Source organism: Nicotiana attenuata, chromosome 12 (assembly GCF_001879085.1).
Source record: "Nicotiana attenuata strain UT chromosome 12, NIATTr2, whole genome shotgun sequence".
NCBI lineage: Eukaryota > Viridiplantae > Streptophyta > Magnoliopsida > Solanales > Solanaceae > Nicotiana > Nicotiana attenuata.
The window spans coordinates 50,016,759-50,034,019 of NC_032000.1; the positions used below are offsets into that span (position 1 = coordinate 50,016,759).

The window sequence follows — 17,261 nt, forward strand, 5'->3', positions numbered from 1 at the left end:
CATTTATTGGTGCTTTTGGCAACCGAGTGTCTACTGTTTGAACATTGAAGGTCGAAAATGGATAAAGCAAGAAATCAGCAAAGAAAGACAGAATCAGAAATTAAAATTTATAAGTTCTGAACTTACAAATTTCATAGCTTATTTGAATTGTTGGATTCGTAATTAAATAATTACGACACAAATTTAATAGATATCCTACTGTAATTGTAGCCTGTAGGTATTTAGCATATTAACAATTCTATAGAACATGTTCATGTATGATTAACATTTACAGTCACACCTATCTATAACAACATCCCTATATAACAGTCATTTATTAAAAAAGTCAAGTTTTCCTGAGAACCGATTTTTTAAGTTATATTTTACCTCTCTATAACAGCTTTTTACCTATCACAACAACAACCATATCTATAGCAGAACACTTTTTATAAAATTACCCCTTTATAACAGCTATATAAAATTTTAAGGTTGGGGCAGCTCGATGCACTAACCTTACGATACATTTACAGGTTGGGGAAGGATCGGACTACTAGGGTCTATTGCACGCAGCCTTATCCTGCATTTCTGCAAGAGGTTGTTTTCACGGCTTGAACCCGACTTTCTGTTCACATGGCAGCAACTTTACCAGTTACGCCAAGGCTCATCTTCAAGGTTACTAATAATAATTATAAAAATATGCACACAATCTATTTCATTGAACAAAATTTCTATTTTGCATAAGAAATAAGATTTTAAGATTTGCTCATGATATCTTTTTCATTGGACATATGTCAAAAAATATTTAGATAGAAGATTTAGTTGTTAAGCTCTTATATTGTCTTCAAGCGAAAGCTATTGCCTTTTTGTTGAAAATTTGGACACGAATCTTCGTCAATTGAAGCGTTATACCGCTAGTAAAAGAATGAAACCTACAAAACAAGCTACAATTACAAAGTTCTTCCATAAATCTTGAAAGAATTTATTTTTCTAGATAGCTTTAAAACACGTGACGTAGAGTTTAAATCTTTATAAGTTTAATTACGAATTAATTTATTAATAATGTATTGCTTTTTCAATTTTTAACTTGTGAAATATGCATATCTTTTGAGATTTTAAATTTGAACAATTTTCTTATCTCTTATATGTAATATTAAAAAAGAAAAACTAATTAATTTTTGGACAAATTTTATTTATAACAGGCAAAAAATATTTAAACGTCAAATGTTATTTAGGTATATAACAATCATTCACTATAAATACCAAAAAATATCGGAACAAACGGGACTGTTATAGAGAGGGTTGACTGTAACTAAATATTACTATATTACGTGGCCTAAAATGATTGGCCCAAATTTAGGACCCGTTTGACCATAGATTTTGTTAAAATAAATTTGGGTTTTATTTGACAAACACATGTTTGGCCATAGATTTTGCCTACATTTTGGCAAAATTCCAAATCCCAAAACCAACTCAATACCTAGTTTTGGGCCAAAATATCACTATATAGCAATCATCTCCTAAACAAACCCAACCAATTGATTTAGATTTAGCTTAACAAATTGAATCAACTAGCGAGCTCGTTTTAAATGGTACTAGTACGAGAATGCAAGATGAACGAGATGAAGAGAAAATAGTTAGAGGAAGAAGCCAAGAAAAGTAGAGACTTATGGTTGATCTTGAATCTCACAAGGGACAAGGAAAAAAGAACAAAACTTTACCACCATCAACGATCGAAGCAAGTATTGTGTGTTAATCGAGAACACAAAAAACTAAGTTGTTATAAGCCTCAAAACTTGGAAAAACCTAGAGAATAGTAGGATCATTGCAAGCGGAAATGCAGAAATTGTAAACAAGTAACTGATTGGAATTATGAATCTAAGCGCAGAGTAATTTGCTAAACTCATTCTCATAATCAATCACACTAAGCTAATATTCATCTTCTTTTACGTTGATTTCTGCCAAACAGTCACAAGGATACCTGCAAATTGCAATCGCAAAATTCAAGTGTTTGCTTTACTGAGCTTTGCTTTCATTGTGTAACAGTCGCAGTATCAAATATAACAAAGACATCAAGATGGTTAAAGTAGCTCCACTAGGATACAAAAGCCAGTATTGTACTAAAGTGTGTTCACATTACAAATGTGCACATTCAGCAATGTGGTAGCTGACCCACAAGTATTGTTGACAATGAGATTTCATTAATAAGAAAACCAAAAATGAAAGAAAGGCGAGTGATTTTCAGAGTTTAATCACTTCTATGACCACAGATATGAAACAGAAGTCTAAACCACCAAACTAAGAGATAATGATAAAAGCTATGGTGTTTAACATCTGTACTCCAAATTAAGGAACGTGGGCTGGAGTGCAACCTCATGGGATGCCCTATGCCTGAAATTGGACCAGAAAGGACAAAATTAGAAATGTGAAACGAAAAGCCGACAAAATGGTGAAGGCAAGGGGTTCGACTGCCCAGGTGTAGGGTGACACAATCGTAACACATACCTTGTTTGAAATATTGTTCGAAAGCCAATCTAGTCCTTCGTACAACCCTTCTCCAGAAGTGGCACACGTACTTTGGATATACCTGAGAGAAAGAAGGAGAAAGCATTAGATGACAGTCCTACCTTATGCGCTCCTTGCTAGTTAGGACCAGACTGCACAAATGGTGGTATCAATGTATTTTACCAGTGTCGTTGTCGAAGAGAATGAAGGCCAAGCTTATCGGTGATTTCAGCTGCATTCATTGCATTTGGAAGATCTTGTTTGTTTGCAAAAACAAGCAGCACAGCCTCTCTCAATTCATCCTGCAGAGAAATGAAATGCAGATTCAGGACCCCGTGCCATATCCTAAGCTGATTAGTCATATTTCCAATTTAAGATCTACCCTAAAACGTTCCTCAAACTTCACTTCCTAAAGGTCAATAGTACCTCATTTAACATCCTATGAAGCTCATCCCTTGCCTCAACTACACGGTCTCGGTCATTGCTATCAACCACAAAGATGAGGCCTTGTGTGTTCTGGAAATAATGCCTCCATAGTGGTCGAATCTGCAAGCAGATCATAAAGAAGTAAACAAATCAGTATTACTTTTCAACTCTTTCAAGAATCAACTTGTTATATAAACATTAACTCTGTGTTTCTTGAACAGAAAGAATATGGAGAGTTACAAGGTTCGAGATGAAGTTATGGCTAAAAAGCTATCATGACGCTAGAATTTCCTGTACCTTGTCTTGACCTCCAACATCCCACACAGTAAAGCTGATGTTCTTGTATTCAACAGTCTCCACGTTGAAGCCTACCAATAGAAAAAGTAGATTGCTGAAAAGAACAATTGCATAGCAAAAACTGGAAAACTCAGCATGATCAAAGAATGATCTTCAACTATACACACATGACAAGCATTTGATGAATATACATAGTCAAAGCTGCAGCCATCAAAAGATATTTAATCCCACAGAGATACGATCCTGAATCTCAAAAGAATACATAATTTTGCCATGCTGATGCAGATGATCTTAAAGAATCACAAAAGATCCTGAAAAACACATGCTGATGCAAATGATCTCAAAGGATTTTGCAAGATTTCGAGGCATTTTCCCCTAGCAATCTTTTTGGCTATACAGATCAACATAATTTACTTTCAAGCAGTTTATCCCAGAATAAAGTCAAAAATTATGTTTCATTGTAAGGTGCAACTCATGAGATGAAAAGAAATCAGAATTCATAGAAAGCGTACCAATAGTAGGGATAGTGGTAACAATTTCCCCCAACTTGAGCTTGTAGAGAATTGTGGTTTTACCAGCAGCATCAAGACCAACCATAAGAATACGCATTTCTTTCTTAGCAAAGAGGCGACTGAAAAGTTTGCCGAAAGACAGCCCCATCTCTGTATCACTGAAGAATAAAAGAAATTCTTAAGAAATCAGAAGGATCAATCCAGAAAATCCACTAAGTCTGCTCATCATGAATATAGGAATGCAACTAATATCCAAAGAGAATAGATAGAGAAGGAAAATTCCTCAGTTGCATGTAACGTTTGAAGTAAGCCTCATTTTGTATTTTGTTGTACATTTATGCAGAAAACTGGTCTTTAATTAGGCTGTTTCATGTTTTCATACTGTAGTTGTGCCACTTCTCTATCGAGTCAAATACTGACGTATGAAGAGCTGCAATCTCAGAGTCATGTATAAGAAATCTCCAAGGTAGGACACATGAATAGTTCATTTTTTGTGGAAATCAACCACATTGCAACTCTTCATATAAAATTGGAAAACCTGCTCGTGTTCTTGTTATCCTTATCAATCCCCAAACAAGCTCATTAGAAGCACTATTTAGGGACTGATATTCCTAGAAACCAATATAAATGTCTTTTTTAGACAAAACTCTGCACGGTGTTGACAGTGTAAATATCATTTTACAGCTCTCTATTTCTAGAACTGTTCGAAATAGCATTTCCTTAATATGTGAAGACGTAGAGGCAGAACCAATCATGGGTGCAGAATGTCACGACACTCACTAATCCTATATGATGATGATTGAGACTAATTATAAAAATATATTTCAAAATATTCACACACATACACACAGATATGTGTGTGTGCATATTTTCTTTTGGGAACAAATGACTGCGCAGGAACCACATGCAAGGAAGAGAGTTCAATTGAATCTCGTCGGAAATTTATACTCGTAAATAGGGAAAAATCAATTTTCTATATACATATATGAAATATTGAATCTCCTTAACATAAGAGAAACACAAGTTCAAATCTTAGGTGTAGCGTTTATGATTTTTTCTGAATCCCCTTATCAAAATTTCTGGCTCTGGTTGCATCCATTCCCACTACCCCAAGATACTTCCGCAATTGGTGAAAAGTATATTGAATAATGATCATATCAGGATATAAATCAAACATAAGCGGAAAACATATTATGATCTTATTCCTTAGCAATTTCAACCAGCCTCCAACTAATATCATTATAGTTGCTGATTTGTTACTCATATTCTAGAAATAGCACCGACTAGCCACTTTTGGATCCTAAATTTGAGAAGTAGCCACTGTTTTGGAGTTTCGAATTATATATACAAGTGAAACTCAAAACTCCAGTACAATGGTTATTTGTCAATTGCAGGAGCTGAAAAGTTGCTATTTGTGAATTTTAACCATTTGTATTCGCTAATCAAATCCGAAACAAGCAAATCAATTGGCCTATTAACAAATTTTCTATAAGCAACGGAATAACATCTAGAAATCAGCAAATTAAGAACAAATAAAAGGTAGATCTACACGCGCATGTATGTAAAACGTCTACGATGAAGAGACGAAAATGGCTTACCGGAGATCGGCGATCGGAGAATTGAGTGCGTAGATCTAGAAATGGAGCTGTCGTTAGCCGCGTTTCCCTTTGCTGTGGCACGGAAAGAGAAATAAATAAAGCTGAGAGGGACTCCTTTTATACTAGTATATGTCTATTTCTATTTGTGGGAACTGAGAAATTAAAGAGACCTTATTTTGGCGTTTGCTTATTCACGTTATTATTAATTCCGTTAAAATTGTAGCGTTGTTGACAAGCACTTTGGGAAATGTAGAAGCTTGGGGATTGATGCTGATTGCTGGCTTGTCAGTGACCAATCACAAGATTCACAACTAACTACTCTTTTTAAAGTTTTTTTTGGAAGTTTTAAAAACTTATTTACTACCTTTATTTAGGTTCCTTATTAATTAGTACTTTATATACCTATATTTACTAATTTTATACAAAATCATAAAAAAGAAGAAATGCAACTTACCTTAAATATAGCATATCAGTTACACATAATACCCCTACATTTAAGATTCTCTTCCTTTTCTAAAGTATTAAAAAAACATCTTCTCTCTTTCTTTAACAATTACCCAAATTTGTACTTACCCACCGTAAGAATTCTCCCTTACCCACTGATGCCCAAAATCTTTCTAACCCCATAATTGCAGATTCTTTCTTCTTCCAAAGCTTTTGATATCCGATTTCTCTCTTTCAATTATCCAAAATCTCAAATACAGAAGAAATTCGAAATTTTTCTCTACAATCAAGTTGTGGGTAGGTTGTGGATGCAATACTAATACGAGTATAATACTATTATATTAAATTTTTAGTGTAGAGTCGTGATTGAAACTTCAGGAAAATGAAGATCATAATTGTATCACAATTTTTCAGAAATGTATCGCGATTGTATTATAATTGTATATGTATCATAATTGTATTACAAATGTATGAATTGTATATTGTTACGAGCAGTTGTGAATTCGTGACGAATTTCACAATTTGTATCACAAATATGATACTTGTATATTAATTTATTAGTATTGTATCAGGTATTATTTTGGGTATTAATGTACCAGAAACAAGTTAGATACCATTGTGATACAAGTATGATACATTTATGTTTTAGGCATTGATGTGTCTGATACAATTTTTGAATATTTTTTAATAATATAAAGTTGTAGGCAGTGGTGAAGAGAGAAGATGGAGATTTTGGACGTAGATTAAGAGATTTTGATTTTTTTTTTTTAAGGAAAGAGAAGAGGAGAAGGGAAAAAAAAAAGAAGGAAATGATGTAATTGAATCCTTAATTCAACGCACTAATAATGGGGTAAGAGCCTTTTAAGAAGCAATGTATACAAGTTGTAAGAAAAACCTAGAAACTACAAAACATAGAGAACATAGGTAAATAAATTTCTAATATAGTATAGCTAGGTACAAATTTTTTGAGCGCATCTTTAGCATACCGAGGACGCAATCCTTAATAGGAGAGTGTAGATACCGGAACTATTTCTTTTGCTTTTGTTATCTTATTTGATGTTGTTGTTGTTGTTACTGCTTTTTTTTTTCATAGCTTCTCCGCTATTACCTTCGGTCCACTTTAATTGATTTTTTGGTTGTTATTAAGAAATCCACCTTTTAGTATTAATTAACAATGAAATTGACCATATTAACCTTAATTTACTGTAACTATAACAAATAGTCCTAGGCTTTTTACTCCAAGGGCAACTTTGGAAATAAAAGTTAATTCCTTCTTGATATTTGAAAAAATTAAATATTATGGACCACAAAAAAATCAATTAAAGTGGATCAAAGGAATATTGTATTTCTTTTCCAAAACTGTTGCGATTATATTTTCTTTGAGCCGAGAGGCTATAAGAAACAACCTCTCTTTTTTCATAGGATAGGGGTAAGGTCTATGTACATACTATCCCGGATTCTGCTTGTGAGATTACACTGGGAATGTTGTTGTTGTGTTTTTGTAAAAAATTATTCAACGTGATCCTACGCGCTCCCTCATTTCCTAATATTATACGTGATTATAAGATTTTTGAAATTTATAACGCTAAATATATCATAACATATTGCGATTATAGAAGTGAGGTATACTTACATTGTCGATTAATAAAACAAATAAATAATTTTGGAATACTTGTGATATATGCTTACGCTATCCATCCATTAATGAAACGCGTGAATATGAATTACAATCCTTAGGAGTGTACTTGTTTTTGTCTTCACTTTTGTAGATTAAAAATATTTTTGAAAGAATAATTATTAAAAATAAAAAATATTACTGAAAGCAAAAGTATTCTAAATAAAAAAGGAAAAATTACGCAACACATCAATATATATATATATATATATATATATATATATTCAAGAAATTCACCATTTGTAGCTATATTTAATTTTTTTTAGCAAATTCATGAAATAGAAGATTAATTATTTTAAACTGAAACAAGAGGGGGGCAACAAGCTCTCTTGGCTCAGTTGGTTGGAGTGCATGTTTAATTAGCGGAGGTCTTGAATTCATCTCTCAACAAAAGATCATTTTATTTTTCTGTATTTTTGTATTTTTCCTTGGTTGTATTCATTGTGTGGATGAATACAGGCGATACAGGTTGTCCTTTGTATACCCCCTTGTATATAGTTGATACAGGTTATATCCTTTGTATATACCCTTGTATTTCGTCTTGGTTACAGTTTGTTACATGAACGAATACAATTGCTCGGACGAATACAATTGATACATGTTGTATTCGTTGCGCGAACGAATATAGTTGACAACATGCTATATTCGTTGCGTGCCTGAATACATGTGATACAAGCGGGTAACAATTAAGCAATAGCTACAAATGGTAATTAGGCAAACTATAGTTATTATACTCTAAACTATAGTGCTTGTAAAAATTCTTCAATAAAAAAAACATTAAAATAATGAAATGTGGGTTTTACCCATATAACTTATTAAATTAGAATCTGAATAAATATTTGTTGAAACATGTTCCCCATCTCGAGTATGTGCCATTAGCCCATTAGGTGATTCGTGATTCTCTTATTTATTTATTTATTCCTTTTTATTATTATTAAATTCATTAGGTACTAGATGGTTCTACAGATAGAAACGACAGCGTTTGCTTACATTTTCTTTTCCTCCGCAACTTATAAAAACTAAAATCGCTGTGTGGAAGGCCTCATCCAAACATTCGTGCACCTCTGCCTCTGCCTCTGCCTCTGCACCACCCACCCCTTCTGCACCACCTACCCCCTCTCCACCCACCCGCTCACCCTCCCACCCCTCTTTATCTCTCAAATTCGCGTATTCCAATTTTTCATTCTCCAAAAGTCCGCCAATAATTTTTTCAATCTAGGGTTAGGGTTTTTTTCTCCTAAACCATGTATTATTCGACAACTTTAGATTAGAGATTATATAATGGTAAAGGCATTCCCTTTTTTTCTCCAAAAGTTCCTCAATTTAATCCTGCTTCAGTTCTGCAAGTCAACCATGTGTTGAATCTGCTCTGCTATCGGTATTTTTTCTTCTCAATTCAGCAAATTTTTATTTAGCTTAGTATTTTCAGGACTTTATTGTGCTTTAGTATTTGGTGCTTATGCTGTTTTATATGAAGTTTAGATTTTTTTCGGTATTGTTTCTTTTTAATTAATCAAATTTCTATTAATTTTATGGTTTTAGGACTCTATTGTGCTTCCCTATTTGGTTCCTATGCTGTTTTTTTTATATAAAATTTATATTCTTTTAATAGACGGAATGTAGTATTAATAGACGGAATGTAGTATCAGTATTGTTTCTTTTCACTTAAGCAAATTTCTATTAATTTAGTATCTGTAGGACTTTATTGTGATTCAGTATTTAGTGCCTATACTGTGGAGTATATAAAGTTTGGTTTTTAATAGACTGAATGTAGTATCAGTGTTGTTTCTTTTCAATTAAGCAAATCTCCATTAATTTAGTGTTTTTAGGATTTTGTTGTGCTTCAGTATTTAGTGCCTATACTGTGGAGTATATAGAGTACAACAACAACAACCACCCAGTAGAATCCCACTAGTGGGGTCTGGGGAGGGTAGAATGTACGCACACCTTACCCCTACCCCGAAGGAATAGAGAGGCTGTTTCCGGGAGACCCTCGGCTCAGAGACCGTGGAGTATATAGAGTCTAATTTTTTAATAGGCGGAATGTAGTATCGGTGTTTTTTTTTTTCAATTAAACAAATTTCTATTAATTTAGTGTTTTTAGGACTTTGTTGTGCTTCAGTATTTGGTGCATATGCTATTTTTTTAATTTCATATATATATATATGGCTTAGATTATTTTTTAATAGATGGAATGTAATATTGGTATTGTTTCATTTCAAGTAAGCAAATTTCTATTAATTTAATATTTTTAGGACTTCGTTGTGCTTCAGTATTTGGTGCCTACACTGTGGAGTATATAACGTTTAGGCTTACTTAATAGACACAATGTAACGGACCCCAACTAGTTTGGGACAGGGGCATAGTAGTTGTATTTTAGACAGAATACGTTCTTTGTTTTTTGTTGTGTTTAATAGGTGGAATATACTTGACTTCGACTAGTTTTGGGGTTGAGGCGTGGTAGTAATATTTCAGATGGGATATGTTTTTTTCCAGTCTTATATTCTTTTTGTTTTATTGGGTTAAACATATTTTATGTGCTAAGGTTTGAGTGTGTTGCTTTATGGGATTCCTAATTTGCTGCTCGATCATGCCATTTCAGCTCTGATTTCGAACTTGCTAATTTTACTTCTAGTGCTTAAGTGAAAATTCAGTGTGGTTAGATGAGCTTCGCAAATATAGTTGGTCCGGTCCCAAGCTCAAAAATAGGAGTAAGGTTGCGGTAGGTTAGCCAGCCTGATTAAAAATAGTCTAACTAGGACAAGAATTTGTGTCGCTGACGTTAGGTAGTTTGGGATTGGGATGTAGTTGGTTGATTGGTTGTACATGGCATACGAGGATGTTTCTGATTTATAGCTTTGAGCATAATTGTGGTTTGTTTTGTTTGTTTTTCATGTGTGTTGTTTTCATTACATGAATTGAGTTGTGGCCAATCTGGAGATTGATGTGGCGAATTATGAGCACATATGGGTGTTGGGCTTACTGAGTTGGATGCACTAGAGTGTTGGGGTAAGAGTTTGGTCAAACTTGTAGAATGACATTTTGCTGATGAAGTTGATGGATGGTAGTGCCTTTTAGGTTTCCTTCACTGTTGCCTCTGTGGGTTGTTCACTAGGTTTTTGTTTGTCTTCTAGTACTTCTGAGGAATTGCTGCATTTTCTTTTTCATTTGAAATAATTTCAATATTTGCTGCCGTCTTTTCTGTTTCTACTCAATTTCTACAGTTTTAATGGCAGAGACTATCTTTTTCTAATCTGCTGCCTTTTTGGGTCAAATTACCTGCTAGAGTGACACGCACTTATTACATTTTTTGGTTTACTTCCTTTCCATGAAGGGTGTCAGTCCTGATATGGAAATATATACTTTTCCTCAGCAAGGACATGCGGATGCTTATATGGTAAGTAGTAACGATTATTGACGATTTTAATACAATTTTTTCCATCACAAACAAAAATGTCCAGTGACTTCCAGCATCACATTCTATGGGATTTTAATACATTATTTTCCATCACAAAAAAAAATGTCCAGTGATATTCAGCATCACTTTATTTTAGAATGTGATGGTTCAAATAATAAAGGTATTTTTTTCTGTGTTCAGATTCAGGGTACTGAGGCAAACCTGCAGATCACCAGTCCGCTCCTTCAAAACTTTGAAGCTATGTATAATGAAGGAGCCCCTGAATTTGTTGTTGATCAGGGATTATATTATCCATCTGCCACTAGTTATGGTTATCTCTGTACAGGTATGATACTGAAAATCAACTTGAGATGACAATGACATTTGGATCAACTTATATTAATGTTTTATTTGGTCAGGATTAGAATCTTCCGGTGATTGGGATGGCCACCAAAGATTTTTTGGTCTGGATGGTCAAGATATTCAGTATATGGTTAGTTCATCCTTGGACCTAGTTTACCAAAGTACATCAAGAATTAGCTCATTTTATTGCAGTGTAGTGTCTGTGTTGAATATATTTTGTAACTCGTCTTTGTTCGTTTTGTTTCAGGATGCTCAAACTGAAAGTTTCCCCTATGTATATTATACACCTAACTATGGATGTGCACAGTCTCCATATAACCCATACAACCCTTACATTCCTGGTGCTGTTGTAGGAGTTGATGCTCCATGTGCAGGGCCACAACATTACTACACAATCCCCTCTTATGAAAACCCTGGTTTTCCTGTGGTGGTTCCATCTACATCTGGTGTTATTGCAAATGCTGCAGAGCCTATGATGGATAGTGTTATATCTACTGCTAACAGAGCTGATGGTCTTCGTCTTAAACGTAATTTATCTCCAACATCTCCAATCTTTACCCCAATTCCATTAGGGCCAGCTTCAGGTCATAAAAATGCATCAAACAGGGGGTCTGAAAGTGCAAAGCTTAATGCTGGATCTAGTAAACAGCCTGCGTCGTATGGTTTTTCCAGTCCATCCTCTCAAGTACACCCGGTAAGGAACTTTCTCTGAGTTTGTAAGGTGTCCAATAGGGTTGGACTGCTTTTATGTGGGTTAATTTGTTATTTTTTTCTTCTAATTTCTAGGGTGCACTTCTGTTTATTGTAGGGTAAGGAACTTTCTCTGAGTTTGTAAGGTGTCCAATAGGGTTGGACTGCTTTTATGTGGGTTAATTTGTTATTTTTTTCTTCTAATTTCTAGGGTGCACTTCTGTTTATTGTAGATAGTCTGGCATTTACCTTTTCTTTCTCCTCTTCATGGGATTATGGCTCATGCATCACTTTCTGAGTTTTTATGTGAAACCTTTGATAGGGTAAAGTTGCTCAAGCTATGGGAAGCATTATCCATGGGAAGGCTTCGTCAAATCATGGCCAACTGAGAGCTCCTGTTCCCTCTGAAAATGACTTGTCTAATATCAGATCATGTGCTCATGAGCGAGCTAATACAGATAAAGCCAGGCCTAACTTTCTAAATGGAATAGTCCCAAATGGTGGGAAAGTTAGTCCTGATACATTGACCGAACAGAATCGAGGACCTAGAAATGAAAAAACGAAAAAGCGATTGGTTGTGAAGGCCTACACTACAAGAGCAGGAAATGTTGATGCGCAGGGGAATATTGTTATTCATGCTGATGAGTATAATAGAGGTGATTTTCCGATGGATTTTGCGAACGCGAAGTTTTTTGTCATAAAATCGTATAGCGAGGATGATGTGCACAAGAGTATAAAGTACAATGTTTGGTCATCCACCCCTAATGGTAACAAAAAGCTGTTTGGTGCTTATGAAGACGCTCAGAGAATTGCTGCTGGAGATCCAAGAGGCTGCCCAATATTCCTATTTTTCTCGGTTAGTTGATTTCTACCACTAAGTCTAATCAGCAGTTAAGCACCAATTGTTATAGCCAAATACTTTATCTCCTCTGGTAATTGTCTGCTTGATGCATGAATGTCTTCATTGTTCACATAAGCTCAACTAATTTAGTATTGTTTTTGAATCTTGAACATGAAGGTTAATGCAAGTGGCCAGTTTTGTGGTGTTGCTGAAATGACTGGTCCTGTAGACTTCTATAAGGACATGGATTTCTGGCAGCAAGATAAGTGGAGTGGTAGCTTCCCTGTCAAGTGGCACTTTATAAAGGATGTCCCAAACCCTAACTTTAGGCATATTATATTAGAGAACAATGAGAACAAGCCAGTAACTAACAGCAGAGACACACAAGAGGTTTGTTGTTTAATTCTGGATGCTGCAACATATATTTTGTTTGTTACTCATTTATCCATCAGTGTGTCAGGCTGAAATAATTTTTTTTCCGAGCTGGTTAACTATATGAACGTGTATTGGCAATGCCATAGAACCTGCTACTAAATGAACTTGATTCTTGTCTCTCTTTTCTATTTCTGTAATTTTAGTGTCAATGATTTTTTCCTTCCCTTCTTGCTCTCCTTTTTTCCGTTTTTTTTTCCTGTAAGGTCTCTCTTTTATTCTGTTCTATCTTCTCTTTTTTGAGCCAATAGAGGTGACACGCAGTAATTGATCTCAACTATCACCGTCTCTGAGTAACTTTTGCAATTTAGTTTTATGTTATATGCAGACAAGTGTTGACAAATCTTTATTTCTTTATCTTCTTGTCTGTCAATGCTGTGAACTTTTCTTGGCTTTCCAGTACTTATTTTATCCCTGTTTCCTTCGCCTTCAATTGCATTCTTTATGCTGTGTATGATAATATATTTTTCTTGTTTCTTTTGTTGCCCAGCAGTTTTTATAACCCCCACTTTTTGCCTTCTTCCTTATATTCTCTTGACAAAAATTGAACAACACAACAATCTTCTCGTCCTCTTCCATCCTCTCTATTTTTTTTGCGTCTTCCTCTTTAGACAACAGCATCATGTGTATACAGATTTGAAGGGATCGAAAAAGCATAGTTATTTGAGAATTTGATAAGGTGGTTTCGTAAACCATGCATGATAATCATCATTGTACCTTTTTGTTTATTTAAAACTCAAAATTAGTCTCATTTGTTGAAGAAATCTGTCTTTATCTTAGCAACTGAAAGGGAATGTCCACAAGCCTCCGTAACTCTTGCTATATCACTGTAAATGTTAAAGCTGTAACAGTGTCAATGGAAGTTTCACAAAAGCCATGTCAGAAGAAACTGCATATATATTACTTACCCTTAAATTTTATGGATCATGATAGTGGTTTGATAGACTGTCTAACCGGCATGAAATACTTGTACTGCTCTTCTTTGCTCTGTGTTTTCTGTCTCTGGGTTGCCGGGTTTCTCCAGAAGGCAGATAATGATACTGCACTCATTGATATCAGAACATACTGGAGATTCTTTTCTATCTACTTGTTTTCTCTTGGCCAATGAAATCGAGAATTTTCAATCTTTAGTATCTGATAGTATATGATGTTTAGATCTGGCATGGGGCCATTGTCTCACATTTCTTTTTACTGAGATTGGCTTCTACGTTTTAGAAAATCCTGTTTTTGTGTGAATATGATACGATGCAGCAAAAGAAATTGAAAAAATCTGACATCCTTTGTCAATGTGCAGATACGCTACAAGAAAGGCATTGAGATGTTGAAAGTATTCAAGGATTATGCGTCAAGGACATCATTACTAGATGACTTCATGTATTACGAAAATAGGCAGAAACTCTTGCAAGAAGAGAAAGCCAAGCTGCTAATCAGGAGCTATGAAAGTCCATTTCTTGTGCCTGTATTAGATCCTCCTCGCAAGCTAAATTCCGTTTTTTGCTTACCTTCCGATGAAGGTGAGAAGATTTCAAAGCTTAGTGAACACCAAGTGACTGTTCCTGCAGTGCTGGATTCCACAAATGCTAAAGCCAACAAAGATAATGCAAGTGATGGTGACAAAATGACTGTTCCTGCAGTGCTAGATTCCGCAAATGCTAAAGCCAACAAAGAGAATCCAAGTGACGGTGACAAACTGGAGGCTGAAGGTGGTCCACACATTGAGAGTGCCCTGAAGATTGGTTCACTAACTATCAACCCTAAAAAATCGAAATCCCAGCCCCTGGATGTACATAGTACTGGTAACACAATGGCAAGCACCCAGTCAGTTGATGTTGTCACTGTCGGATCTATGCCTGTTAAAGTTAATGGACATGCCGAGTCTTCTGGTTTCCTAACGATTGGAACAATTCCGCTTGATCCTAGAGCTTTCCAGCGCGAAGAGGCCAGTAGTTCCGGAAAAGATGTTCCTAAGTGAGAGTGCATTACCCCAGTAAGCACTTGGTTCCCTGCAGTATAGTATTTTACTTGGTCCTACAAAAGTTGATGCGCAAAATGAGTTTCCTTGTGAATGTTTTATTTTTTCGTGGAGAACGAGGTTGAGATACCAATTTTTAGGTTGTTTTGGGATTGGGGTGGTGTTGGCTGGGCATGGTATTGCTTCAAATACAGTCTAAGTTTCTTCCTTTTGGCTTCTGTTTTCCAACGAATTTGATGTTTCCATAGTATGCCTCCAGCATTAAGAGGAAAAGAAAAGCAAAATGCTTACTTTGGTATTCTTTAGTCGTTGTATGTTAACTCAGAAAACAAATTTAATTTTTTTAGTCGTTGTATGTTAACTCAGAAAACAAATTTAATTTTTCTTCTTTAATATTGTTATTTATTGTTAATGCTAATCATTTTATTGTTATTTCTAATTAATTTTGGCCTTTTCTGAAAAATCCGAGGCACTTTCAAACACAAGACAAGACAAGTTGTGGGGGAAACTGCTATAATTCAATTTGTTACAATTTTTTAAATCTTTCTCTGCTCTTCTTCGTTATAGCCTTATAGGTAACGACGACGACGATGATCCAGTAAAATTCCAACTAAATTTCACTAGTTGGGTCTATAGAGGGTAGTGTTTACACATATCTTACTCCTATTTCGAGGAGTAGAGGGGCTGTTTTCGAAAGATTCTCGGCTTAAGAAGACAAAAAGAGATAATATTAGTACCAACAACAGATATCAAAAGAAAAAATAACAACATCATGAAAATCAAGCCTTATAGTCGAATATAAGCAAGCCAAACAGGGTATTTTCAATGTTTTGTTTATATTAGACTAAAAAGCTTTTTGTACCTCTATGCGGTTTGATTTTAAAGAAAATTAATGAGTCGATTTGGAAAAAATAAATAAATTGTGCAATACTACGTGTCACATACTTTTATACCTTAATCAAACATTTGAGAAACGACCTAGAAAATCTTTTAACATGGAAAGTATTTTTCACTTGAAGCATTTTTACGAAGAGGGTTTTTCAAGTAAGATCTTTTCATGAAAAAGATATCCCTCCATACTTAAATATTCCTCTATTGACTCTGGCTATTTGGTTGGTAAGGTAAGGAGAGTACAAATGTACAATCTTCATATAAAAATCAGCACAAGTAATAATATGTAGTTGTTGTTTTGATTTTCATCGCAAGTATCACTCATAAAGTTATGGAGGAAATATATAGTAATATTTTACACGCAAAAAAATGTGAAATAAGAATATAAATAGTGATTATTTCCACATAAATTGACACATGAAAATGATAATCCAACTTTTATAATGGTAAACAATAATCTATTTTGTTAAAGAAGTAAACGTATATTAGAATTGTAAAATATGGCCCACGTGAGTATTTTGGTTTAATAAAATATATTTTGTTAAATTAATATTTGGATAAAATTAGGGAAAGTTAATTATGGTTATAACTCCCCACTAACCCACTTTGATGGAAAGTGAAAATTAATCGATGTTCCCTCTCTCCGCCTATTAAAGTAAGAATAGCGTAACTCCATCATATTCTATTCTGAAACGAACACAGAAAAGGTAAAGAGAGAGAAGTACTGATTTTCTCAAGAATAGCAACTCTGAAGAAGACTTCCGCTCAATATTATCAAGAAAACACATCATGGATTCAAGTAAATTTTCTTAATTGAAGTTATTGTATATGTATTTTATGTGAAAATCATATAGTTCCACTGTTCTGAATAATTGATAGGATTTTATATAGATTGTTTATGAATCACAATCTAGAATTGTGAAAATCCTTACATGTGGTATCATGAGCACGGTTGAGGAATTGATGATTTTTCATTAAGATTAAAGATTTCTTCTTTTCTAGTGAACCCTAATTTATAAACTAATAGTTGCTGTGACTTCTAATGGATTCGGGATCATCTCTGTAAGTTGTAAATTCAAGTACGTGAATTTGGTTATATCCAGTTAAAAGTTTGATGAAACAAGAATAGTGTCATAATTGATTAATAGTAACACCTCAAGACTACTAATGAATAGAGGCATAAATAATATCTTAGATCCCGTTCGATTTTAGCACTATCTCTTTGTGGAGAAAGTTTGTATT

The 17,261-nt window shown here is 34.5% G+C and overlaps 2 protein-coding genes across 3 annotated transcripts; one reads left to right on the forward strand and one right to left on the reverse strand.

Annotated features, from left to right (window-relative positions):
- LOC109235717 (ADP-ribosylation factor 1-like) lies at positions 1,987–5,426 on the reverse strand. Its single transcript, XM_019401928.1, has 7 exons — positions 5,315–5,426; positions 3,717–3,874; positions 3,205–3,275; positions 2,908–3,027; positions 2,665–2,783; positions 2,482–2,563; positions 1,987–2,367 (listed from the first exon to the last, which is right to left on the reverse strand). Exons 2-7 carry the CDS (start codon positions 3,862–3,864, stop codon positions 2,362–2,364), a joined length of 546 nt encoding a protein of 181 aa, XP_019257473.1. The 5' UTR covers positions 3,865–3,874; positions 5,315–5,426; the 3' UTR covers positions 1,987–2,361.
- LOC109235718 lies at positions 8,478–15,521 on the forward strand. Of its 2 annotated transcripts, none has more exons than XM_019401929.1 (8): positions 8,478–8,811; positions 10,768–10,830; positions 11,032–11,176; positions 11,250–11,323; positions 11,441–11,887; positions 12,206–12,739; positions 12,902–13,114; positions 14,451–15,521. In XM_019401929.1, exons 2-8 carry the CDS (start codon positions 10,783–10,785, stop codon positions 15,126–15,128), a joined length of 2,139 nt encoding a protein of 712 aa, XP_019257474.1. In that variant the 5' UTR covers positions 8,478–8,811; positions 10,768–10,782; the 3' UTR covers positions 15,129–15,521. The 2 variants fall into 2 exon arrangements, with proteins under 2 accessions (XP_019257474.1, XP_019257475.1); XM_019401930.1 differs by having other exon boundaries at positions 8,504–8,811; positions 11,256–11,323.